This window comes from Aedes aegypti, chromosome 3, assembly GCF_002204515.2.
Source record: "Aedes aegypti strain LVP_AGWG chromosome 3, AaegL5.0 Primary Assembly, whole genome shotgun sequence".
Taxonomy (NCBI): Eukaryota; Metazoa; Arthropoda; class Insecta; order Diptera; family Culicidae; genus Aedes; species Aedes aegypti.
Genome location: NC_035109.1, coordinates 402,589,550 through 402,612,358, shown reverse-complemented (window position 1 = coordinate 402,612,358; position 22,809 = coordinate 402,589,550). Strand labels below are relative to the sequence as shown.

Genomic DNA, 22,809 nt, shown 5'->3' with positions numbered 1-22,809 from the left:
GTTGTTCATGCTCTGGTGATAAGAGGCAAAATACCAAAAATCAATACCATAATCTATAAATTACAGTTGCACTATAACAAACTGAAGTATTTCGATACTGAATGCATATTGTTTTGTTTAGAGGGACTTTCGGTCTCTAAAACTGAATGCATTTTCAAGAGCAAACTCGCCAAGGGTGAAAAGCCACTCAATTAAGGGTAAATAATAATAATATTAATATTTCATTAAAAAAAACATTTGAAGCGTTTTCAAAAGCTCAATAAGTTATTGAGTAGGTATTGAATGTCTGTGGGAATTGAAAATTGGGCATCCCTAATGGAGTATAAAAATAAACGTTGGGAAGGTGGATGTGGTTGCGTTTTGAAATGAACTAGTTTGTAGTGATCTGCTTAGCAGTACGGAATTGCTGTAAATGCGAATAAACGATTGAATTGAAAAGAAAGTTTCATTTCTATAGTCCGAATAGTTCAGCAAGATGGCATCTGAATCTTAGCAACCTACAAATCATAACCTACATGTCTAATAATATTATCACGATGGTATTGAATACCAAACCAAGCTCTGTAAATTTTCACGAAATCTTCACTCTCAATCATATTTAATCGCAAAATATTGAAACAAAAATGCTAAAGGTCGAAAAATGTTAAATACCACACAGTGGACCTCCAATATATTGGCTACAATGTTGCTGAACAAACTTGTATCAACATATTTACTCATTAATTACACAGCGTAACAAAAATCACATTTTTGCGTGTCTCAAGGATCAAATTATGTGTCTCTAGCGAATTTGGGGCTTCTAAATCTGATGCCGTTTTCAACAATTTTCCTGCACGTCACATTTTATAGCATCAGGTCGCCAAAGTTGTTCAAAACACAGGCTTCATATATGTTTACAAGAAATTTAAAGTATGATTCATCAAAATATTTTGTAATCTAATCCATTAAGCATGCAAAATTAGCCTTTAACCTTAGTTTCATATATAATTTGGTTGAAATTGCACGATTGAATTTCGAATAAATCAATTTTTTCAACATACTAACAGTCTTTGTACAAAATTCTTCGTTTCTCTTATATGGCAAAATACAATTCTTTTCTAAACCATCAAAAAACAATTTTTGAGCATCGAAAATGTTATGAACTTTGTTGATGAGTATTGTTATACACATGAAGTTTGGATTCTGTGGCAAATTAAGCAAATAAATTGACATACAAGTTGACAAACTTGCATGCAAGTTGGCTGAAATGATCAAATTTTGCATTTTCAACTGCCAATATCTCAAAAACTAGACGTGCTATGATATTTTTGAAAACGGCAATCGATTCAACATGTTGTGACTTTTTTTCACACGATCATTAATATTTGTTCAAATTTAACCCTTCAGTCGTCGCGCGGTTTGTCATCGTCAGAACCACCGCGCTGCTGTTGTGAACAAAAAGCGAGGTTTTTTCAGCAGTGTTGTACAAAATACAACAGCGCGACGACTGAAGTGTTAAAGTTGCTGTGTAAATTTAAGACTATTTACAAGTTTTTCCGTGAGCTCGAACTTTTTTACCGCTGATTCAAACTTTTGTCCACTACCCAATTAGGAAAACGTTCTGAAAATAAGACACGTGAGACGTGTTCTGCATACATTCAATTATAATAGTATAACTGTAACGAAATATAATGTATGTTCAATACATCAAACAATAGGACTATTGAGATTTGTTGCTACAGTCGATATAGGATGCATTTAACTCGACATTGTCTCGATCGTATTCGTAGTCTGACCAATTGCAGGTTGACATCGAGTTAAAGTTTGGGTCAGTGATCAAAATGTAGTGGGGTCGATCCACTACATTTTGATCACTGACCGGACACTGACCCAAACTTTAACTCGATGTCAACCTGCAATTGGTCAGACTACGAATACGATTTAATCCGACTACTAGTAGACATATCAGATGGCAATCATTCTGTGAAGTAATCGGTCCCACACTCATCAGGTAAAGGCGACTTGATCAAAAATATTTGTAGAATGTTGAACTGCTTCGATTCATATCAGCTTCTCAATCATGTGCGCCTCAATAGTAGAGGCAGTGTCGGACAAAAGTCGGACGAGCTTCAATTTGTCAATTTAACCCAATCGCAATCGTTTTCCCAAACATGGTTAGAAGGAAAAAGATAAGCGACTTCCGTCTTCTCAAGGCGACAAGAATAGCGCCGCTCTGATTAGTCAAAAGCATGATACAAACTCTTCTGCGATGCAAAGATGAGGCGATTTTGCCGTTTTTCTGAGCAGTAAAAACTGAACTCAAAATTTTCAACACAGATCCTCAAGCGATTCGAGTGAGAGTGCAAAAAATGCGAGGAGTATTGTATGGTGCTCTCTCTCTTGTTGCAATGTTCACCTTTACTAACGCTTAAAAAAAAACACCTCTAGAGTGTCCCGCCCGACCAAGGCAGTCCTCGGGTAGTTGTGAGAGCACTCTTTTACTTTTGTGCTTTGTGCTGCATCTTTTTCGCTCATTAGTGGCCGTGCGGTTGGTATTACCAAGCATTTAGCCGCATCGAATCAAAGGGTGTGGTTCGACTCCCGCTTCAGTCAGAAACGTATTTCGACTGAGCCACTGGTCGTCTCACGGATATCCATCGACCACCTTTTTAACGGCCGATTCAAGTATATGGTAAGTGGTCAATCTACCACCCGCAGCGCTTGCATCGTTTTTGTTCGTGTTTGACGTTTACACACTACCACCACCTGTTGGCCCATCGGCCAAACACTACGATTTTAGCATTGGGCGTACATGTCCTCGTGACTATGATTTTGATCGTGACTTGTTCTAAGTGTTACATCTGTTTGTGTTACTTGAATTGGGTATCGACGCAAAATAGAGGGACCTGAGGTAATATGCACCACTTAAAGAAAGTGTGCTGAAATGAAGACTTAACAGCACGTATGTAGCGTTTCAATACACATGCTTAGTTTATATACCCCCTACATGGCCTTCAGCGAGTTTTCATCCTAATTAAACTAGATTGAAGGAAAGTTTAACTTTTTCCAAACACGATTTTTGCGTGAATTATGATTGATGCGGGGCACGATGAGCCAATTTTTGGGGCAAAACGCATCACAAAATTGAGGCGAATTGCAGCAAGCCATGCTCGCGGGCGGCTGCGTTTTAATTTTTTTGTCACGTTTATCTCGTTTCGTGTTTGTTTTTTTTTCTCAATTCGGCTGGTGAAAATTAGATTGGTGCTATGCCACGTGCAAATGTTCTGTTGAAACATGTTTTTTAAAGTAAAAAAAGTTTTTCGTGTTTCATATCTGAAAATTATTTTTTGGTTCAAGCGCTCTTAGGCATTCTGGAGCCGGATTATATTGCTTCAATTTAGAAAATCATATTTGCTTCTTATGGAACTAGATTAGTTTTGGGGAACCGTAAAACTCGCGGTTTGGCCGAGGTTAAGGATTACAATCATTTTTGGAAGGGATGGGAATTTTAGGTTTACTCGTTGATTTTCAACAGCAGCATATTATAGTGGCGTTATTGGCGCTGATCAACGCAGAGTGGACTTGACGACAACCTGTAACGGTACAAACAAACAAGTTTCGAGGGAACCAAGGTGGACATCCAAAAACGGTATACGAGGTGGACAAGTGGAATAAAACATCGTGTCTGAAGATGATTTGTGGAGTTTTGTTTTTTTTTCTTTACTTTTATTCGATATGCTTGCATTTTGCTCGAGAGTTGTCTGTGATGGCTTCAGAAATTGAATTCGTTTCGTGCGACTCGTTTTTTTCTATCTCCAGTGTGTGTTAAGCGTGTTGATTCAAAAATTTAAGTTTTTGTCGATTTTTCGTGCGTTGCGTGCATTTTGATGGCCAGTGCTAAGTAACGGCTCACGCTTTTGTTCATCATTAGAGAAGCGACAGATTGCAAAGAAGTTTTGAAAAAGGAATTTGGTGAGTTTATTCTGATTAGGAGCGCATGATCACAATGCGTAAATATTAACCATTTTTCGGCCAGAACGTCTACCGAACGTATCTTATGGCACTACCCTTTCCATCAACATTCCACAACATCCCGTAACACCTATGAGAGGTCGTAGAGCTCTCTGCATTTTTATTAAGTAGGTGTTCAATCAATGTTCCTTTCCCATTCCCCAGCCTTCGCAAGGACGTGGCCAGGACAGCTCTCGACTATTGGAGGATGCGTCAATCTTGTCTTAGAGTTAGAGGTTAGTCCCAAATCTCTGACTTTGGTAAAGGACGGGAAGGAGGCAACCCTCATACGATGGTCTAGGACTGTACCACAACATTGAGGCAAGACGCACCATCGTGTTTTAAACGTAAATTTTTTTTCCTGAAAAAAACGAGTTTGAAATGCTTTACGCTTATAAGACGTTACAATCGTGTTTTTAACTTTTATGATTGTAGTTTATTTTGTAATGGATCATTTTGCCCCGAAAAAATCTGATTTCACCATTTTCAAAACAACAAGTGTAATGATCGGAAAAGTTACATCACAATCGTGCTTTTTGAATTTATTGCTATAGCTTCCTCTCAAGTGTTCCAAAATGTATCAAATTCTCATGGGATCAACAGTTTGCAATGTTCCATCAATCTGCATAGTGTTCCCCTTGAAACTAGTTTATTTCAGAGAGATTGACAAGGTGCGTTTTGCCCCAACAGTGCATATTACCCCAGGAACCCCTGTATGTAAAATAAAGAGTCGCTTATCTCTTTCTTTTAACCATCTTTGGTTTTTGGGTAGTCATCGAAACTTCCACTCGGCTGGTTGCAAAGTACGTCCAATGTACAATTTCTCTGTTGTTTTGATATTATAAAAATAAAATTACACACTTTAGAACATTACATAAAAAAATGAGTTAAAATTTATCCATTTTTGTTTTTACCCAAAATTTTACATGTAACAAAATGTAACTGTTTGGGTCTCCAAACATTTATACAAAAACTTATACATCCCAAAGTATCCTTACGATAGGCCCAGCTTAGTCCTTACAAAATTATTATTTTTTATTTATTTTGTCCCAAAGCTCGACCAAAAATTTAAATTTTCATGTCTAAAAACAACAAATCGCTCCAACGTATATATAACTTCAAATCTCAATCGCATTCTATAATATTTGGAGTAAAAGTCACACACTTGAATATGTCATAATATTTATAATATTCGTTTTGAACTGAGCTAGAAACCTTGAGAAGAAAATTTTGCCCCACTTTACTTTAGAAAAATGATAGTCCTTGAGCTACTGAACAACTTTGTCGAAGACGACATCTTTCTAAATGGACAAGCTCCTGAGATATCTGCAAAACAGAAGTAAAAATTTCATGCCCATGCTCAGTTCTGTGAAAATGATAAAGATAAATCTTCATTTTTCTTGGCATTATATCCTCACTGGGACAGAGCCTGCTTCTTCAGCTTGTTTAATGAGCACTTCCACAGTTATTAACTGAGAGCTTTCTTTTCAAAGTTGCTATTTGTATATCGTTTGGCAGGTACGATGGATACTCTGTGCCCAGGGAAGTTTAAGAAATTTATAGAACGAAAAGATCTTGGACCGACCGGGAATCGAACCCAGACACCTTCAGCATGGCTTTGCTTTGTAGCCGCGGACTCTAACCACTCGGTTAAAGAAGGCCCCTATTAATTAAGAAAAATATATAGATAAAATAACAAAATCCCTCATTATGCAAAATGCAAATTGCAAGTTAGTGAGTTTACACATATACCTACATTGATTGCATTTTAATTAAATCGGTCTTGCTAAAAGTCAAACAGAAGACAGAATGAGATAGTACAAAAAAATTGAACTGCATTTCAAAAACTTCTGTCCTACCAACGTCATCAGCAGACAATCACAAATCAAAACCCATCATCGTCAACCAACCGGATCCGTCCTCCTATTTCTCGTCGATTTACAAAACAATTCGCCATTCAAATAAAGATGGAAACTGTCGATTCAGTGTTAATTATTTGATTTAATTATTGGATTTTTTGTTGCGATGTGCAACAGCACCAGCATCGTCCCGCCGAATCGAAAGACCACCACCGTACGAAGAGCGTTCAAACATTATTCATTATTATCGTTACTTTTGGCCATTGTTGATTTTTTTTATTGAAATCCATCCATTCATGGGGGCCAAATTCATCTAGGCAGGCGAACGAACGGCTCCGGTGCAAAACCATCACCAGGCGACAATCCCGATCCTTTCGCTGTGGACTCTTCTTCCTTCGCCTACTAGGACATGTCACTCTTCAGGTGATGACAAAAAATCACTCCAAAATGCAGAGACCAACCTGCAGTTTTACAATCCCCCCGCCAATCGTTCAGTTGCAGCACGAAGGGGGACACGACCTGAGACAAAAAATTGTATCAAGTGCACCGTCACACCACGCGCTAAGTCTGAAGGGGTTAATTGTACAATTTCCATTTACCTCAGATTTTCTTTCAAAATAAGTTGGGTTTAAGAAAAAATCTAAAGGAAATCGTAAATTATTTTGCCACGTTATTTTTTTTTTGAGGAATCATCTTCTGGAGTTCTTTTTATCATTTCTGGGCAAGAATAATGAATATTCCACATGTTGTGATTTTTATATTGGAATCTGGTAACAATAATGTAAACGTTTATCATGCTCATAAAAATAATCATCGACAAGAAACCGTTTTCCATACGCTTCACTCTATCTCATCATTATAGCATGCCTTTCCTTACGCCTGAAACTTAGACAGTCTGCTAACTTAAAAGCAAACCTCTCTGCCATGCCTTTTCCCCAATCCATACACTCCCGCATGAACTGGCGTAGATGCAGTAGTATATACGGTGTACGTGGGAGCCAGTTCAATGCATCATCAATTCCTCCCCCTTTCCCCTCACTGGTCTGCATTCTGACGTGGCAGGCGCCATTGTTGCCTAAAATAGAAGTTCACCAGCACTTATACACTGAGGGTGTCTGTTAGTCCCAAATAGTCATTCGGTTGGTTCCTTGTGTTAGTGCAGCTGATCTGGCAATACTGGAGTAGCAACCACGGGCGGCCAATCAAGCTCAAGCTCAATAGCTTGTTCTTAAGACAAAGTTTTAATTTATTATTAATAAGGGGATAAAAACATTTTACATATTTGTGAAATTTGGCTTGAATGCCTACAATGTGATTTTTGAAAGTTAAATTTTTATCTAGCATGAGCCCTAGATATTTAACTTCATCTGACCAATTTATTGGAACCCGTAACAACATGTCTACTTGAAAGTTTCAAATAAAGAGCTTTTGGTTTATGTGGGAACATTATTAGTTGAGTTTAAGAAGCCTTAGGAGAAATATTCTGTTTTGCAAGTGTGAAGAAAAATATCCAGACTCTTCTGCAATCGACTACAGATGACACGCAGACTTCGTCCTTTGGTGGAGAGGCAAAAAAAAAAAGATTTTGGACATCCCTGAGTTTAGTCAGATAACTCAGATGTGAAAATATTGTATAATATTGGTCCCAAAATTCTGCCTTGAGGAACACCAACTCTTACCGGAAGTCTTTCAGACCTTGAGTTCTGATAATTTACCTGAAGTGTACGATTTGACATGGTGATGACTTTAGTACGATCACAGTAGGCTGGCATAGAATAAGGTAGTTAGTAATAGGATGTTTCATCGGATCATAAGCCATTTCTTGTGAAGGAAAATCTGAGGAACATGAAAGTTGCATAAGAACCCCATTTGGACATAGCGTGCGTGCCGTCCTGCTACCCAAAACTTGACAATGCAGTCAGAAATTATTTGCTTTTTGCATCATCACATGCATCGATCCCCACGACTTCGGCACTGAGAGCTCTGGCCTCTTTGTTTCCTCGTCCTCGCCGTTGTGTGTCGCTTGGGAATCGATGGAACAGTAGTAGGCCTTGGCTGTTCGGCATGGTAACGAGTCGATAGGCTGGGGATGAAATTTCAATTCTAATTTGGAGTAATTTGGTGAAAATGTTTGAACAATTAGTTGCTTTGTTCAGGTGCTAATCAACCGTCATGCGAATGGAATTTTTTTTTTCGCTGTTTGTTGAACTTTTCGAAATGGAGCTTATTTGATTTCGAGACGGATCGGAGTGTGACATCGTGAAATGAAGTTGGGTTGTGTACTCTAGGGCTTATTGGATTGCTTTCGATCAAACTTGGTATTGAACAAAAATGATTTTCAATTTATTGAAGCTAAATATTAAAATTATAATTTTGGAATTATTTGAACAAAAAATGATTTAAAAAAAGGAATATGGAGTACAATTCGAATCTCCAGTGGAATAACAGTTCTAATCTAAAACATAATAAGAAATAACCCTAATATAATGTAAAGCAGTATTTATGTTATTATACATTCAGTGTTAGCAATATTTAAAATAATTAATAACGATCATTGACAAATCTTTAAAAGTTCTTATATAATTGATTGTTTTCTTTTATTAGTCCTTATGTAGGTTTTGAAAGAAATTTGAAATTAATATAAATATCATAGCCAACTCGCCCAAACTTGATATTTGGTAACTCGATATCGAGTTAGAGAACAATATTAAAAGTTGGATTTCATGGCTACCTCGATGGTCCCTTGGATCGCATTAGCACTAGTTTTGTGTTTTAAAACTCGATAATTCCCAAACGCGCTGGTCCCTTCAATATCGAGTTACGAATAGATGACTGTAGTAGCTTAATGCGGCTTCCCTATCTATGGATTTGCCGGGTTTAGATTGTTGGTATGAATATAAGCACCCCGCGCAACACAATATAAAGTGTTTTTAACCCACCGTCGGTCGCCCTAGTGTACTGAGTACACGCACTTTGCGAAAAGTCGAAAAACATGTTGAAAATCCCTTCAAATTGATCCGGGTGTTGGTCCTATTCCAAGATCTACTCTTCTTCTTGCTTGTAGAGAAGAAATTTTTAGAAAAAATGAACGGAAAGTATTCGAAAACATCGTGTTTTTAACCTAAGTTTTAGGCGTGTACTCAGTACACCAGTGCGACTGCTCGTGTAACTTTTTTTTACCGGGCCCGTCACACGAGCGGTCGCATCGTGTACTGAGTACACGCGGAGCAATTTTGATTGTACATCCAAAGCTAGGCAAGATAGAATATGGATGTCTTCGACAAATTTCTTCAGTCCAACGGTACCAATTGGTTAGTGGACAGAAAACACTTTGGAAACATCCTCATCTTCATGTGGCCGTCGGATTGTGCCCCGGGGGAACAGATGTAGTGGATATTTCGCAATGCAACATCTCGTACACAAATATCTCAGGATCTAATTTTTTTAGCAAGATGGTGTCTTCGGCAAAGTTGTTCAGTAGGTCAAGGGCAAACATGTGATAGGCTGCTTGTTTCGAAATTCTGCCACCAGATGGTGCTAGTGAGCATTTAATTTTTCAAACACCGATATCTCAAGATCCTGATTACCTAGAAAGATGATGTCTTCGACAAAGTTGTTTAGTAGGTCAAGGACTAACATATGATAAGCTACCTAACAAGAAAAACTGCCACAAGATGGCGCTAGTGAGCATGCAATATTTCAATCACGAATATCTCAGGATCCCGATTTTTTTAGCAAGATGGTGTTTTCAGCAAAGTAGTTCAGTAGTTCAAGGGCTACCATGTGATGATCTTCTTGATTCAGAATTCTTTCAATAGATGGCGCTAGTGAGCATGATATTTTGCGAATACAGATATCTCAGGATCCTGGTTACCTATAAAGTTGACGTCTTCGACAAAAGTGTTGAATAGGTCAAGGTCTAGCATGTAATAAGCCACCCAACTTGAAATTCTACCAACAGATGGCGTATTTTGATCGCGAATATCTCAGGATAACGATATTTTAGCAAGATGGTGATTTCGGCAAAGATGTTTAGTAGATTAAGGACTAAACATGTGATGTGCCGTTTGATTAAGATTTTTTCCACAAAACGACGCTAAAGATGCAATTTTTCGAACGCAGATAAATTTGGATTCTGATCGCTCAGAATAATGATCCTGAGATATTTTCATTACTAAGAAATATTACCCCTTCGGCAAGGTTGTTCTAAGATGAAGGCCTAAATGCAAGGAACCTCAAGTTTTAAAATTCTTTCAACTGGTGGCGCTATTCAGCATGCATATTTTGATTGCTAATATCTGAGGATTCCGATTACATCCAATTATAAACTTCTCGGCTCAAAAGTTCAGTAAGTCAAGTACAAACTTGTGATGGGCCACACTTGTTTGGGAATTCTTCCACTAGATGGTGCCACTGAGTATGCTAAATTTTTAACCCAAATATCTAGGATCGTGATTGCTTAATCATGAAAATGACGTCTTCAACTAAGTTGTTTATTCTGTCCAAGACTGAAGCATGTTTACCATGTAATAAACCGTGTGATTCGAAAACGGTGTTCTTCAGCATGAAAATCCCATCAGAATATACTTCAGAATTTCTAGGCCGCCTAATGAGCCGATGCATGCAATAAAACGTTTGACTTTTTCTGTGCGCGCTGTTTTCGAGTTGCCCGTGAGAGAGAGCGAGACAGCTCCAACACACGGCGCACAGTAAAAGAGAAAAGAACAAAAGAATTTATGGCACGTACAGAGGCTCATGGGCGGCAGAAAGCTGTTACACAAAAACAAAGATGGATGTGTGTTAGTGCAAAGTGATATGAGATACTCGGTCTCTCATGGCGACTCACGGGATGGCACGCACACTACAACATTGTTCGAATCACCTCGAATGTGATAGATATTGCCAGTGTTGTTTACAAATCAATTCAAAGTGCTCTTTGTGCTAGTATAACCATATTATGATTATACTAGCACAAAGAGCACTTTGAATTTATTTGTAAACAACCAGTAAGTGAAATTATCGGTCACGGCGATAATCATAAGCCTATCTCTCAAGCTGATTTTCCGGAGGAAAAAGACGTGCCATAATATCAAACCCGACCAGTACTGCGAGAGTGTGCTCTCACGAATTTAGATTATCACCAGCAACGAGAAGTTTGCGTCCTACTTTTCTACTAAATATAAAATTAATAATGTTAAATTTGAATCTAGAATTTGAAGTAGAATGAACCCTATATGTTTAATTTTATGTAGTGCTTATCTATTAATTTACTGGTAGCGAAATGTTTTAACATTTGACAAAACGTGTATTGATGAGCCCAAATGATCAGTATCATAAGATGTTCAAAAAATTAAATGCTCACTGGCGCAGGGTTACATAATTCAAAATATAATTGCCAATAACATGTGAGCACTTTCTTTACCTAATAAATTTGATGAAGACGTCAAGTTTTAAAATAATCGGGAACTTGAGAAATCTGAAATCTAGCAGCCCATTGCAATTTGAATTGAATGTGGAAGAATTTTGAGTAGGTATATTTTACACTTAACACGTTGGTCCATGATATACAGAACAACTTCATCAAAGACACCATCTTTGTAATCTAATTTTATTTTTCTAACCAGGATCCTGAAATAATTCAATTCGAAAATTTTGTTTTGTGGAAGAATTCTGAATCAAACTGCATATCACATGTTTAGTACTTGACCTACTAAACATCTTTGCTGAAAACACCATCTTGCTAAAATATCATTATCTTAAGATATTCGCGATCAAAATACAGCATGATCACTAGTGCCATATGGTCGGGGTTCTGCTAAACCGCACCAAGTGCCATTTTTTTTCCAAATTGAGTTTTTTACTCCAGAGAACCATGAAAATATCGAGTAATTTGAAAAGTCCCTTGTAATCCTAGATCACAAATATTCTGTGAAAGGACATGTAGAACTATAATTTTGTTCAGCCAGAGTGAACCATAAACCAACGCACGTCATCAGAGGGAATTCATTTCTCTGATATAAAGCAAGATTTTCTCAATGTCCTTCTATATTCTTACAAATTATCCATTCCAAGCAACTCATAGAAACAGATGCCAGTCAAATTGGACAGCAATTGACTAATTAAAATGAAAAATTGTTTCGCTGGCGTTGATCTATTTTCTTTTAAATTTCATCCAGCCACACCGCACTAAGTACTGTTTATCAGAAAACCACATTTTGGCATGAAGTAAAGACATTAACATGCAGTAAATACTTACATTAGCTTGTTACATAATATGTTAATTAATCCACACAGGAGCCGTAATGAAATGACGAATCAATTTGATCAGAAACTGTGAGAACAACTGAGGTGGACTTGGTGTGCTTTAGTTGTTCAGAAAATAGCGTTATCGCCATCAAACCCCCGATAGACAGGGTGCACATGATTTGTTCCAAGTTTATCATTCATTCAAGAAGTGAAAATGACGTAGCATTAATATACTAGGTTACGAGTGAACTGAGTGCTTCAAAATATTAAATAAAATCCACTTACATCGATAATTTATGATGATTTACTTGTATATTTAATCTCGGGTCGCTTATTGAACACTGTTAACCGCATGTGAGCGATAAAAATTTAAAATTAATTGTTCGCGATCAAGTAGTATACGATAAGACTTCAAAGTCAAATATCTCGGAATAAAGTTTTTGGCACTTGGTGCGGTTTAGCAAAACCCCTACCATATGGTGGTAGAATTTCAAGTTGGGTGGCATAGCACTGGGCATAGTACATACTAGACCATGACCTATTCAACACTTTTGTCGAAGACGTCAACCTATAAAACCAGGATCCTGAGATATCTGTGTTCGCAAAATATCATGCTCACTAGCGCCATCTATTGAAAGAACTCCGAATCAAGGAGATCATGACATGGTAGCCCTTGAACTACTAAACAACTTTGCTGAAAACACCATCTTTCTAAAAAATCGGGATCCTGAGATATTTGTGATTAAAATATTGCATGCTCACTAGCGCCATCTTGTGGCAGTTTTTCTTGTTAGGTAGCTTATCATATGTTAGTCCTTGACCTACTAAACAACTTTGTCCAAGACATCATCTTTCTAGGTAATCAGGATCTTGAGATATCGGTGTTTGAAAAATTAAATGCTCACTAGTACCATCTGGTGGCAGAATTTCGAAACAAGCAGCCTATCACATGTTAGCCCTTGACCTACTGAACAATTTTGCCGAAGACACCATCTTGCTAAAAAATTTAGATCCTGAGATATTTGTGTACGAGATGTTGTATTGCGAAATGTCCACTACATCGGTTCCCCCGGGGCACAATCCGATGGCCACAGGAAGATGAGGATGTTTCCAAAGTGTTTTCTGTCCACTAACCAATTGGTACCGTTGGACTGAAGAAATTTGTCGAAGACATCCATATTCTATCTTGCCTAGCTTTGGATGTACAATCAAAATTGCTCCGCGTGTACTCAGTACACGATGCGACCGCTGGTGTAACTTTTTTTTGAGCGACTGACGGAAGGTTGAGGTACCTAATTGAGGGTTGTTCTGTTGTTATTTTTACGGAAAAATGAAACTGCGGCCATTGCTTATTTTCGGCTTTGAGATTAATGTTATTATGCAGATGCAATAAGTCAGAGCCATTCTACATTTTTTTCTTCATTTAAAGTGTCAGCAATCATGGAATACATCCACCTACAATCTTTGGATTAATCAACGACGAATTTCGATATAAAACATGTAAGGACTTTGCTGTAAAATAATCTATGTAATACTCAAAATAATGCTGAAGAGCAAGCTGATTAAGTCTGGTATCGAGCCCACGTCAGTCTAGACTGTTTTAATTCTAGGCTAGTTGGTCTTGGAACGAATTTCTTCGCTTCCCTTCCTATGGAAATCGTAAAGAATATACTGTAATCTTTGGATAATTCGTGAATTTCTCATGGATGGGATTTGATCCCAGATTTTGGACCAGAGAGGTATGTGTTCTAACCACTTAACCAGACCAGTTCCTTACAACAGGAATTGATCTAAAAATATATGCAACGATTTCTCCTAGATGAAAAGACAGAACATTTTTATCTAGAACTTAATAGGTTAGCTCCCAAGAAATACTTCCAAAAACGATCATTATACACAACCTCTTTAGCCCTTATGCATGAAACTTGAAAGTCGTCCACATCCTTTTCGTTTCAAAGTTAGCAAGGTGGAGTTTGAAACGTGTCTTGGTTCAATTTGTTGTCAGAGTAATGAGTCCATGAACGCCATTAAAAAAATCAGGAATGGAAAGTGCATGAAGATTCGATTGGTAAAAGTCCTATTAGACGGCAGTCAATTTCATTAAGTTCATCTGAAAAATCCCTAAAATAGATTTCTGATGCATTTCTTACAGGAATGACTGCCAAAGTTTTTCAGGCATTTCGCGAGTATTCCTCCATGGAATTAGACATAAATCCCCCGGCAATTGTCTACGTATTCCTGTAGAGATTTTCGTAGGATTTGGATTTGATTTTCGCATCAGGTGATTTGTAGTCTTCATGAAGTTCTTACAGAAACTCCTCATTGCTTTCGATTGCTTCAAAAACAGAAAGCATGAGTTCATTAGTTTTACACAAAAAAATATGAAATTCTCCGTAAGCTATTCCATCGATATTTGGTTCTGAATTCAACTAACAATACATATAATTTTCCAAAAGACCATCAACTAACAATACATATAATTTTCCAAAAGATGGCAACGAATAAAAACTCAAATTCAAATAAATACTCATGATGTTTCCCAAAATATTACTTTTGGTAATTTTGCGGAGGCTCTGCCAAATATTTTTCATGAAGTCTATAAAAAATCTTTCAGCGAGTTTTTCTCTGAGGATTTTTTTAGAGAACCTTAATTAAACTCATACAAGGTATATATCATAAATTATTTCAGAGATACCTTTGAGAAAAAACTAAGATCGCCTATATTCCTACAGATATTTATCATATATTGTGGTAACCGACTATTGTGATAATCGACTTCTCTCAAATAATGAGAATAAATTCAGGAGCTCTTTCCAAAGAACTTTCCAAAAAATAATTTGAAATAAACATCCTAGAATTTCATTTACAAATAGATGTTCCAAAAATGCTTTGAAAAATCAACGTGGAGTTTCTTAAGGTATTCCTTCTATAAATTATGCAGAAATTCTTTCAGGAACTCTCACAAGGATCATTCCTGAATTTGTTCTAGGAATATCCCTTGTAGAAACTTGTTGAATCCAAGAAGCTGATCTGAAAAAAAAATTCAATGAATTTTGCAGAGGAAGTTTTGGTGTTCTACGACGTCTTCATAGATAAATGATTGTGAACCCCAGTAAGCATAATATCCTGAGTGCAGAAAAATCTCTGAAACAATTTCTAGTGCATATGTGAAATTATTCTTGTTTGAATATTTGGGGAAATCCTCAGTAAAATCAGGGGAACTACAGGATTAATTATTGCGCGAATTAATTTCTAAATTATTTTTCCAAAAGGAATTCTTGAAAAATTCCGATTTTTATTCTTAAATATATACAGTAGAAATTCTTACACAAATTACAATTGTGGGAGGTACTCTGCAAAATTTTTCAAGCTCAAAAGGTGTTTTTTTTTTTAATAAATTACTTTGAATTGAGAATTTCTGGAAGAACATTTTTTGGGTCTTATGTTTAATTTTATCATAAAAAATTTGTAAGGAGTCTTTAAAAGAGCTCATGAAGTTTTTCATAAATCACAAGCAACTTCTAAAGGAATATCTTGAATTTACTAGAGAATAAAATTTTAAAAATATTAAAGTGATTCCTAAAAAACTATTATTTCTAAATTTCTGGGAATTCTGGGTTTATCTTCTGATCGACTTCAAGAGGAAGCGCATGAAAAATTTCTGCGATAAAAAGTCAAAATATCAATATGATAACAGCGCACTATGGGCCAGAAATCAAAATTTCGCGACAAAATTCCAAACACTTTCAAAATGAACCAAAATCATACTCTAGTGCTGAAATACCTAGAGCAGCGTACTGTCTTTGCTTCATTGCGAGGGAGCGAAAAAATGCTAAGCAGAGAGGCAACGAAAAATGAGCGAGGAAGATGCAGCACAAAACACAACAGAGTAAAATTCCATAAGAAAATAATGCGATGACAACTCCCCGAGGACTGTTTGTTCGGGCGGCAGACTCAAGAGTTCTTTGAAGTGTGAGTAAAGGTGAGCATCGCAACAACACAGAAAAAAATCCTTTCTCGTATCCGTGAACAGCAGACGTGAACTCGTCAACAACAAAAATACACCGTGAACTAGATCATGTTTATGTGACCATTTGTGGTAGTTCATGGTGTATTTTTGACAGTTCACGTTTTCCAGAATTCTTTTTTGAGCGTGAAGAGAGAGAGAGAGAGAGAGAGAGAGTACCTGAAAAATCCTCGCATTTATTTTTGCATTCTCACTCGAATTGCCTGAGGATCGGTGTTGAAAATTTTGAGTTCAGTTTTTTCTCCTCAGAAAAACGCTAAAATCGCTTCCTCTTTGCATCGCAGAGGAATTTCTATCAAGCCTGCCTATAAGTAATACAAACATAAGAAAACATGAAAAATTGTGGATTTTTAAGGATTATGAATATTTGGATACGTATGTTAATTAAGGCATTATTAATTCATATTCGCTTAGATTTAGTATAACAAATTACATTGCACACTTTCAAAGATATGATTCATACATTTCAAAGTATTTTGAAGATACACTATAAAGTTTCTCAGAATAGTTGAAAAATGTGATCATAGTTGTCTTAGTTGCATGGAATGTATTGACAACTGTTTATTTATTATATTTATTGGGTTTTCAGAATACATTTGCATTTAATTCATCTTTTGCACTATTAAAATTTGATAACGCATTGTGTTCACTGTACATAACTTATGACAAAGCTATAAAATCATCAGAGAGCCATATAAGCATTGTCCAAAATGGAACAAGTTAATATGAATTACATATTTGTAGATGTCAAGCAGAGCTACAACGTGAATCAAGCAGAACTACTAACCTTCATTTGCTTTCAACTAAATTATATGATTCGTTTATGCATAATTGTAAAGTTCACTTGATAAAACTACTCCCGACAACATTACGCTAAAGTTGCCGATATTTCTGGCAGCATTTTAAATTTTCTTCATTGATGGTCGTTGACCTGGACATTAGGTGCTGTACTTTTATTTTTATTTTCTTTCAATCATTTAAACTGTCTTTTTCTGATACTCAAACGTAGTATAGGAGGATATTACAGGAGGTAGCTTTAAGTAATTAATATTTCTTTTGCAATCAGGAAATATCAATTCATTCTCAATGAACCATAAAATTTAAAAAAGTGAAGGTTTTCCATGTTTCTGCTTGATTTTTTATAATTTTTGTAAAATGTTTTACTTAAAATTCATTCCTGGTTGAAACATAACCAGCAGGGTTTGTATGATTCTTGTTAAAAAATGTCTACTAAATGTGTATATTAAATTGAAGCCATTACGATTTGTATAAAAACATAGACATATAACAATATCAGCCGTTTCATATTTCTTCCACGCAGTAATTTTCAACCGACTCAACCTAGATTTCTGAATAGCACCTAGCTCATGAACGGACTCTTTCTCAAAAGTAGAGGATTATGACTGCTTTCTTTGTTATTATACCAATCAAACTTGTTTAATTAGTTGATTGGATGAGCAGCAGCGAAATTGATAATATAGGGTTAGAAAATCGACTAAATTATCACATGTATTTGAGCCGATATATCTCGGCCATCCGCAAATACAGGTCGGACTCGATTATCCGGTGACTCGATTTTCCGGGATTCGATTATCCGGAATTTGTTTTTAAATTTTTATGCACAAATCTGAGATGATTAGGTATTTCAATATACAATATGAATGGTTTTGCAGTTTTGAGCGTATTTAAGAAAAGGGGCGGTTGAAAAAGTGTTTTTTGTGCGTGCTGATCAAAAAAATTTTACTTTAGGCTGAAATTCAAGTTTTTCAGTTGAAACAATATTGACCTCCATTAAGTGCAATGAAATAATGTAATTTATCAAATAGGATAGTTGGTATACAATCACACATGTACTCAATAATGAGAAATTCATCTCAATAATTCGTTTTGAAAAAAAAAAATGACATAAGACATGCACCTTGTTACCTTTTTTCACGGAAGAGAGGATCGACGAAAAGAAATCGATCATGTTACTTATGCCTTTATTCCAGCAAACGTTTGAAATTAAGTAATGCATAATATTTATCACATCAAACTTGAAGACGTTAGTAGAATAACGTTGTGGTGACCATGTTTAAATTGTTTTAGCTTTTATCCTTGATTAACTACTGCAATTTTATTACCCCTAAAACAAGACCACACTCTCTTCGTCATCAAATTTTCTACTTCTCATCCCAACAAACCTCACCATGTAAATCTTTCTCACTTTTTTGCTCGCCATAATTAACAATAATTGTAACTAATTACAAGTTTTTGAAATTTGTCAATTTTAATTTCCGCTCCTTAATTACGACATAGTCGATTTTGTACGCCTTGTCAGTGTGTCGACCATTACCGTCATTCGTCGTCGTTCACAGTTCCGTCCATGGCCTACCACGATTCATCCCACACTCCGACCCACCACACCAAAAACTCACACCTCTCTTTCCTCTTCTATGTTCTTCCATTCGCAGGACCGGGAAAGAAGCGATAATTGCAGCCGTTCAAACAGTCCGCTGGACGAGTTGAGCGAAGCGTCAAACCGTTCGAAAGTGGCCGCGGCGTTGCGGAGCCGTGAAAAAATGTCCCCCCTATCCCTGCCGACGGGTGGATCCCCGGTAACTAACCAAGCGGCCGCAGCTGCAGCAGCCGCCGCCGCAGCCCAGGTGCATCTGAATGGAACTAGTGAGTACATATCGAGTTCTAAAATCACGCCCCGACGAACTCCCCTATGATCTACATGAGTCATGCTTTTTTGTCCACAGTGCAAGACATGCTGAACCTACAGAAGCTGCAAAGTTTGGCCCAGCTATCCGGAGGGGCAGGGGTTATGCCCGGGCTAGGACTTCCGACGGCTGGTTTACCGTCGGCACTACTTAATAATTCTCCTCTAAATCTAAGTCTCGGCGCGCAAAGCCATTCACCGGTAATGGGAGCTCTGGGAGCCGCTTCACAACCCCTGACAGCTGCGGCTGCCCAAATGCCACAGCTGATTCTTGCATCTGGACAGATTGTTCAAGGAATCCAGGGAGCCCAATTGCTCATTCCAACGTCACAAGGTGAGTAAACCCAACAGAACACGTGTTCGAATCCCCTCCTCCCCTGCATTGCGTTTCGTTTACGCGTGTATCAATTTTCATCTCTTAACCGCTATTAACACCCTTCTCTCAATTGTTTTCCTCGCAACCGTACAAATTGTATGGATTCACGCACACGCAGGAATTGCCACCCAAACCATCCTGACGATCCCCGTGGGGCAACAGGTGATTTCGAACATGAGCAGCGAAAATTTATTGCAGTGTTTAAATTTTAATACGGTCGCAAACAACAATTTCAACGAGATGTTGAACCAAACGAGTCACCACCACTCCCACCACCATCCCCATCATCCAGGCAATGCGGCATTTGCGGTAGCGGCAGCAGCAGCCGCAGCAGTGGCAACCCGCGAGTCCTCTGTCACAGTCAATAGTGCAATCAATACCACAAGTCTGCTTACGAACCAATTGGCTCTGGCTGCAGCAGCCGCCGCTAATAGCAATCACCATCATCATCAACACCATCACCAGCAACAACAGCAGCAACAGACGGCACACCACCAATCGCAGCAGGCCAAGCATCTGCACCTTGGTCTCCCATCGGGACTGCCTTCGACGCCTACTTCGTCGTCGTCTTCGGCCATCCACGTGGCGGACAAGTTTAAAAATCTATCCACTCACGAGAAAACGCCGTCGGAACGGTCCACTCCGGAGATGCGTATAAAGCTTGAGTCTCCGAAGGTGCCGTCGCCAATTTCTCTAACCCCACAATCGCGACCACCCAGCAATAGTTTTGCGTCGGTGTTTGAGAAGTCGCCGCAGATAAGACGAACCGCCTCGCCCAGCATACCGCCGTGTAGTGGAAGCAACAGCAGCACCGGAAGCGGAGGCAGCAATAGCAGCGTTATTAGTGGTCTCAGCAGTAGTGGGGGCAGCACCGGGCTCGGGCAGATTCACGTGGCCAAGAACTTGACCAGCCCGCACCATTCGCCGTCGGACAATGCGATCAGTAGGTGAGTGTACGTCAAAATTGTTCCACATTTTGGTGATGGTGTTTTAATTATATTATCTTGAGGGTGGCATTGCGTTACATTTGGAGCTATTGAGCTTAAATTAATGATACCTACAATAGTTATATACAAATTCTTAGGTTTTTCCTTCAAGTATTAGTGCAATGTCAGTCTCAATCCTGTTTCGTTGTCACTTTTCTCTCTAATTGACAAAAATAAGTACGATTTCTGTCATAATTTATCTTAATTCAACAGTAATGATAACATTAGTTCAGGAACAGTAGGCCAGCTCTCCTACCATAATACTTCAGTCCACCACACTCTTCTCCCACAAATAACCCAAACAAAATTTTGCTGCAGATTTGTTGGAAATTTTCCCTGGGAATTTAGTTGTATTTATTTATGGTGAAGATGCATCGAAGCCAAACCTCGAATTCAAAGAGCACAAATCTAGAGCACCTGCCAATCATTTGCGCTGAAAATTTGATCTATTGGTCATCACTAAAGATTCACCAGTGAGTTAAATTTCCAGCACCAATGGCTGTCTGGTTCCCTCGATATGTGCTCTTGAAAATTTGAGGTTTGGCTTCGATGCATGCTCACCTTAAACTACCATCGTGAACTTTTGCAAGGTCGGCCATTTCTTCAATACCTATTTTTTTATCTACCAAATTATTCCGGAATATGATCTCGGATTCAACTAAAACATTGAACTCAAACTTTTTGAAGTTTAACGATTTCATTCGCTTTTTATCATGATTTTTTTTGGCTAAACTTGTGCTAGAAAATTGTCTCTGATCTTTTTCAAATACTATTCTCATAAAATTGTATGGAAAACACCATTCATTTTAATTGTGACATTCCGAAACGCTCTGGGAATCTTGAAAATTCATGGGAAAATTCTAATGCTTTCAAAATTAGCATTGCGGTAAATGAATTGTGCTAATTTTCCTCAAATGTTGTGCTTAAGAATCTTATTTCCCCGAAAGATATTTTCCCAGAATTATCTGTTTCTCAGAAGCAGTAATGCAGTATGAAAAGATGCATAATCTTTAGCGGCAGAGTAGTAAGCAAGAAAAAACGATTGGCTCTCAAAAGAAGGAGATATTTGTACATTCTCGACTATTGCCAATAATTCCGAGAACGGTGAAATTCACAGAAATTGCCAATAAAATAAGGAATGATGCAGAAAGACGACCAATTTGTTCACAAACCTTGAAATGTACATATATGTTAATATAATTATGAGTGTGAAATACTTTTTGAGGATATTCTGGCTTTCTTGAAACTGATGTTCGGGGAAACGACATTTATGAAACTTTCAAAATAGCACAATCCTTATGATATTAAGAAGATATACAGAATTTCTAAGGATTTTACTTTGAACCTTTGTGGATATATTCTTGTAACAATTTTACTCAGAATCCATATTATGGGATTAAATACTTGTGCAGTTCATTGGCGAAAATTTTTCAAGCTTTCTGGTAAGATTAGGAGGTATAAAAAAGGAATTGTGGCAGATTTCTTGGAATACGATAAAAAAAAACAATTTCTATGATTTAGAAAGAACTTCTTTCAAGATTTTACGCTCAGTGAAATCATACTTACTTAATACTTGAAGGGTTACAATTTGCTACGATGAATCAACGCCGAAAAAACTCATCCCTCCACTGGGCTTGGTCCTGAGCCAATCCCTTCTAGTCGCCCTGAGTCCTTCGTCCTTCTCAATTGTAAAAAGCCATCTTGTGCGCAGCTTACCACGAAGTCGGCGGCCTCGTCGAGATTCTCTGTTGAATATTTTCATTGCTTTTATTTTTTTTTGGCATACGGGCAACGTGACCAGCCTAACGCGGTCTTCCGTGTTTTATACGCTTGATAATGTTCACCTCTTTATAAACTTGGTACAACTCGTGATTCATGCGACGCCACCAGATGCTGTTTTCTAGTTTATCGCCGAGTATTGTTCTTAGCACTTTACGCTCATAACCCCGAATGCTCTATGGTTAATGGCCCTATTGGGCAACCGGAAGAATCAGTGTCTTATATAACGCGAGTTTTATTTTCGTTTACAGGCTACGAGAGTTCAGTCCGACTCGCAGCTACAATACATCCTTCTCAGACAACCAGAAGTCGCATGAAAGTGGTTTATGGACAAAAGGTCAAAGGACAAAACGTCGAAAGGACAAAACGTCGAAAGACAAAAGGTTGAAAGGACAAAAGGTCGAAAGTAATTTGCATGGTGGGAAATTTTCATTCAATCGGTCATAGTGTATGCCCATGTGCTCTTGGCGATTAGAACTACGTTGATACTGTGAGATACAATAGTCAGCTACAACTTTGCCGAAGACCGTTTTTAAATTGGACGCCCCAGTAATTAGTTACATCGGTAATTGGCGCACTCCTGTCGATGTCCTTTTTTGTACAAATGGAAAATGAGACCATCTAGTAGACAACCTTCAAAATATCCTTTGTATTGCGTTGCTTTGATCAATAAATTCAGGAGTAGGAAAATGCCCACTCCTCGTTTCCCAATCCAATATTGCTTTGATTTGCTTCTATCATTTCGAGAAAATACTGCATTAATGATCTAAAACAAAATGAACTCCTTTCATTAGGCGAACATGGGTAGTAGGCAGGCATAGTAACCGTGCGATTATCGCTTT

The 22,809-nt window shown here is 37.7% G+C and overlaps 1 protein-coding gene across 4 annotated transcripts in view; it reads left to right on the top strand.

Moving 5' to 3' along the window:
• The window catches only part of LOC5564119 (POU domain, class 6, transcription factor 2), a 458,131-nt gene that overhangs the window by 408,283 nt on the left and 27,039 nt on the right, over nt 1-22,809 (top strand). For all 4 annotated transcript variants that reach the window (XM_021855444.1, XM_021855443.1, XM_021855442.1 and 1 more), the window contains exons 3-5: nt 18,576-18,786; nt 18,867-19,160; nt 19,321-20,149. In XM_021855444.1, the coding sequence (XP_021711136.1) occupies nt 18,576-18,786; nt 18,867-19,160; nt 19,321-20,149 (1,334 nt within the window). The remainder of the gene's footprint in view (nt 1-18,575; nt 18,787-18,866; nt 19,161-19,320; nt 20,150-22,809) is intronic.